This window comes from Cynoglossus semilaevis, chromosome 10 (genome assembly GCF_000523025.1).
Source record: "Cynoglossus semilaevis isolate Cse_v1.0 chromosome 10, Cse_v1.0, whole genome shotgun sequence".
NCBI classification, from domain to species: domain Eukaryota; kingdom Metazoa; phylum Chordata; class Actinopteri; order Pleuronectiformes; family Cynoglossidae; genus Cynoglossus; species Cynoglossus semilaevis.
The window spans coordinates 14,894,435-14,899,842 of NC_024316.1; the positions used below are offsets into that span (position 1 = coordinate 14,894,435).

At 42.9% G+C, this 5,408-nt stretch overlaps 1 protein-coding gene across 1 annotated transcript in view; it reads right to left on the minus strand.

Moving 5' to 3' along the window:
* The window catches only part of tshz2 (teashirt zinc finger homeobox 2), a 48,469-nt gene extending 44,232 nt beyond the window's left edge, over nucleotides 1-4,237 (minus strand). Inside the window, exon 1 of the mRNA XM_008319045.3 lies at nucleotides 2,766-4,237. Coding sequence (XP_008317267.2) covers nucleotides 2,766-2,805 — 40 coding nt within the window. The 5' untranslated portion in view covers nucleotides 2,806-4,237. The remainder of the gene's footprint in view (nucleotides 1-2,765) is intronic.
* Between the last annotated feature and the right edge of the window lie 1,171 nt (nucleotides 4,238-5,408).

Consider the following 5,408-nt stretch of genomic DNA (forward strand, 5'->3'; position numbering starts at 1 on the left):
CGGCTGAAAAATAACATATGGCTCCCCTCACTTAAAAATGCATCCCATGCACTTACAGGACACTCTGTTTATTTCACATCTAAAAAAAAAAAAAACGTGATGCACAGATTTGAAAATCTGGGGTCCGGGACCCCTCGCGTCTGCTGAAGTGCCTTCCTCGCTGTCACCGAGAGCCAACGTTTTAGCACCTCCCACTCTGGACTTGTGGGTAATTGGCGTTTTTAAAGTCGCCGTACGAACTGCGTAACGTAAAGGAAGTGAATCAGAGACGTAGCCTTTAGTCCAGCGTCTGTGGTCTCACGTTAACAAATACACCTATTAATAATAGAATCCTCACAGGAGGAGACGAAAGATGTTTTTTTTTTTTTTTTAACATCACCAAATATCATTTTTCACCAGGAGGGGATAGTGCATCTTTCAAAAAAAAAAAAAAACCTGAAACCCATTCCTTTGCATCTTCTGTGCTCTTATTTCAATACTCCTCTCTCCTTGTTCCCCTTCCACACATCATTAAACATATTATTATAACATGACTGTCAGCCTGCGTCTCTCTTCGCTCCATTCTTGCTCTGCCAGGTAATCAATTTGTCGTCACTCTCTGTAACCCCAGTAAAGTCATCAAGTGAAATGAGTTACAGCTGCAAAGAGCCTTCAAGAATACAGGAGAGAAAAAAAAAAAAAAAATGAACACGAGAAAAATGACAACACAGCCCAGGAATATTCCACCGCTTGATAGCACATCCCAGGTCTTGAAGATGAAATATTAATGCACAATTTGTTTATCTGCAGGCCCACATCTCTCCAGTGCCGAGCTGTTAATTTTCTATCGGCGCAGACAACGGATCAGTCAGTCATGAACTCTTCACAGCCATTACCGGGAGACATTTTGATTAAGTATTCCTAATGTAGTGGATAGGAAAGAATGAAAACACTCTGCCTGCCAACTTTTGATTGACCATTAAGCCACTGATGAATGTGCCTGTCAAAGAGGAGACAATTACCTCAACAATGAAGAAACTCTTCTGGAAGGCTTATTTCTCTATAGGGCTGACACATTTACCAGAGTACAGGCGAGGCAGCTGAGAGCGTGTAAAGGGATCACTTAGGCATCTGCTCCAAAGTTCTCTGAATAAAAAATAAAAAACTGGGGACATTGGTGTTTTTTTTTTTTGTTTGTTTTTTTGTTGTTTTATTTTGAGAAAAGAGAGCTTTTTTAAGACTCAAATGTGGGAATGAAAATAAAATAGTCCCTGCTTGTGTGTGTGTATACATGTGTACGCATAAACACAGAGTGCGTCGGTCAGATAAGGGTCTCGGTATCTTAAGCTGGGCATAAAGAGACGCTATTATTGGCAGAGGAAAAAAAAATCGCCATCTGGTCGCTACATCCGCAGCCATAATAAAGACTGATAACTTCTCCAAGTGACTGCGTCCTCACACACAGGAACAGCCTTGATCAATCTGCTCTTAATTCGTCAGCTCCATCATAATGAGGCCGTTATAAGGAACATTAGAATTCAGAAGGAACAAGTGAGGATCCCAGACGGGGTCAGGAGTAACGTTGGCACCGCGACCTTTTTCCGTAACGGGATTAAAAAAAAAAAAAAACCACGAGAGCGAGGAGGACGCGGTGATTTTTAGTGTCACCAAAGAGCCAAACATTACAGGATTACATTACACAGACAGCAACGCTTAACACACACACACACACACACACACACACACACACACTCACACACACTCACAGAATAAGACGTGCTGGATGTAAACAGTAATAAAGGCCTGCTGGAAGTTGGAATTAATAATAAAAAAAATGTATAATAATAATAATAAAAAATCTGCAGCTTCAACAAACTGTAAATCTGACGTCAGATCAAACCGACGACAGATTTTACCACCACATCCTGCTGCACCGTTTAAATGGTGTTTTGGAGGTGTGTGTGTGTGTGTGTGTGTGTCTGCTGTGAGCACTGAGAGAGAGAGAGAGAGGGTGAGTGTGTGTGTGTGTGTGTGTGTGTGTGTGGGAGTCAGTCAGTGTAACCCATTCTCCATTTGTCCATAAGATTATGAAGAGTTCACACAGAGTTCATCTGCTACGGATACGGCAGCTCCACATTTTTCAGCCGCTCTCCTACACTTTACACTTTCTATGTGGGTCAAATCAAACACGGTGAGGCTGAAGGGAAGGGTTTGAAAAAACAAAATTAAAAAATTAAAAAATGTGAGAGTGATGACTGCTGGGAAAAATAAAACTTCCAGATGAAGAGATGTGAAGAAGACAAACATCACAGCCTGAGTGAGAAACGTAAAAACAAAAATAATAATAATTCCAGTGATGCAGCCGTTACCTCTCATCCCTCTTATCACCTATTGTTTAATCAGCTGCTTTCGTCACCAATGCCTGGGTTTCCAAAACAGGGGTTCGAGGTCCCTGCTGGTGCCCTCCTGTGAGCATCGCAGGGTCCCCAGAGAAATTAAAACTAACTTAAAAAAAAAAAGAAACTTAAAACTTAAAAACTACAGTAACTGTGACCAGTTCTAACACTGAGGGTCAGGGACCGTAGTTAAAACTTCATTTTCTAACACAGCGCTGTCTCAAACATCAGGCTCCGAAATGTGTGTGTAAAATAAAAGTTTGTGTCTCGATCACCACCTAAACACACCACAAGGTGATACATGTGGACAATTTTGCTTTTGTTTGTTTTGTTTTTTTTTACAAATTACTAAAGAAAAAAAAGTAGAACAGATTTATGTTTGTATCTTACCTGCAGCCCGTTTAGGCGCCTGCTGTTTCCTCCGAGGCATTCTTTAGAATTGTCTCTCGTATTTTCTGAGTGTGTAGTCGCAGTTCACTCCTGTGCCCAGGTGAAATGTGAATGCGGTCTCTAAAGGTCCATGCATAGAGAGGGAGGAAGAGAGAGTGTGTGTGTGTGTGTGTCTGTGAGAGAGAGAGAGAGAGAGCGAGAGAAAGAGAGAGAGAGAGTCTTTATTTCAGCTTTCGGAGTAGTTGAGTCTCTGTTTCACTGTCAGAAAAATCCAGTTTCAGTGGAAACAGATGCTTCTTCTCCTTCTTCTTCTTCTTCTTCTTTCACCTCCTCCTCTTCCGACGCGGCGCTGATCGTCTCCTCTCACCATCCGCTTTTGTCCATCACAGCTTCTGTACATATGCTGATCGACGTGTGTCACTCAGCCCCTCGGGCTGTTTCTTTCTGTCTTTCCTTCTTTCCTTCTTTCTTTCTTTCTTTCTTTTTCCCCCGGCGGTGAAACCGTGAAGAGAGTACGCGTAAGATCGGCGTCGGGCTCTGGCTGAGTGCCGCTGCTGCTGTGACGCTGTGGCTGACTGCTGCGTTACGCACGGTGCAAAGGAGAAGAGAGGCGATGCCAGCAGACATCGATCCACAGAACAAACTGAACATTAAAAACTCCTCCCTCCTCGCCTGGACTTGATGATGGCAGCGAGACATTTGTTACACTAGATAAGCATGAGTTTATTAAAGGAACAGAGGCCAGTGAAGGCAGCAGCAGCAGCAGCAGCAGCAGCAGACGGTGGCAGCCTCTGATTTTCGGCTTTTTATTTCCCTTTTTTCTCTTTTTGTTTTGTTGTTTTTGTTTGTTTTTTTTAACTGCAGCTTCGGACCAAACACATGTATGGAGTTCGGGATGCGTCCAGTACCTGTAACAGACGGATCATGTTCAGATTTAATACTTAGAAAAGACACGAACCAACAGACGCTGTGATGTGTTGTGATATTTTCATGTTAAAATCTACTTTGGGAAATGCACAGTAGTCAAAGTGCATTCAACTCTCACTGACATGAATCAAAATATATAATACACAGGTACACGGATAAGAGGAGGTATTAATGTTTACATATAACAAGTTTTATGTTTATTTTTTTCTTTTGAAAAAAATCTTAAATAACAAATTTAACGCAGGGAAGAGTTTAAATTGTTCATTTTAATTTATTAATTACAGACAAACAACATTTCCTTTTATTTTCTGGCACAGAAGTAAATTGATTAGCAAACTGCAGGTAGGGGGCGGTAGTGCAACCAAAGTATTATTATGAACTCTTGTTCTATCATTCTGACGTATGGCGTTAAAACCCATCAACTTTTGCACGGGAACTAGTTGGTGAGCGGAGTTGACAAATACGTCATCACACTGTATGCAGATGACGTCTTTGTTTACATGTGTGTGAGTTCAGACTTACGAAAAATCGAGTTATGTTGCATCGTAGGAATGGAACTCACACATGCAGTAGTAGTAAATATTTATACATTCAAATGTATTTTTCTTCTCATGTAGTTGAAGTGGTGCAGAAAATCCTCTTTGAAGGACCGTCATCTTCTGGAGCTGAATTCCTCACAGGGTTGAATGAAGAAAGAGCTAATCCCACCTGCTATCAGGGGGGGGGGGGCCACCCCGGACAGTTCATCTCAGGGTCACGTGTAGACAGCGACCGTTCACACTCTCATTCACACCTGAGACCACGTTAGAGTAAACAGTTAACGTTGTTCTGCTAAAACCCAAAAATGTCATTTCGTGCGTTAGCTCATTCTTGTACCTTATCAACTGTTAGCCCCGTCTCTCAGTTCCTTCCCCTTTTTTTCCGACGTTACATGTATCGCCAGTGTCGCAGCCAGTGTTTTTTAAACTCCTCGACGTTTGATGCCGTATCATTTGATCTCCACACCAAAGCCTTCCTCTCTCTTTAAAAGCCGCTCATGACCTAATCAAATATGAAGCTGAGGTGATGGATGGCTTCATTTCAGAGGGACAACACCCCTCACAGATCCAGGCTGAGGCCCGCATTACAAATGGCTTCCTGATAATATTCCATCACCCTATTTTGTGTCTGTCACTCATTTTGCCAATGATACCAGAGACCTCCCGTGAACTCCACCTGAACCTGCGCGATCAATCACCGCTCAGATCGAGCCTGAGCCGCACCTGCCTGACAGCTCCTAACACCCCGTGTGTACACAAAGCATACGGACGCACTGACAGGCGTTGGAGGAGCGTCCGCCAGCCTATCTCTCCACCACTGGCCTTCTCCCTCTGCTGCTGCTGCTGCTGCTGCTGCTGCCACCTGTACACCCTCACCTCGACCACACCTTTGTTCTAAAACTGTTTAAAAACGTTTTAGTCGACTCCAGATTAATGTCGATTTGCTGGAGTTTTTTTTTTTTGGTATCACCGGTGTCTCAGATACGCAGCAGTGCTCGTACCTGGACTGTGCAGCAGTGGAATATGACAAACACATGTCTTGTTAGTACTCCCCTTAAAGCCACCTGTGGCTTACAGGAAATCTGCAGCACATGTTCCAGAGAAGTAGATAAAAAAAAAACCATCATGTCTGACCAACTTTGCTCTGAGTTTAAGGACAGCCTCGTATAATCAGTGC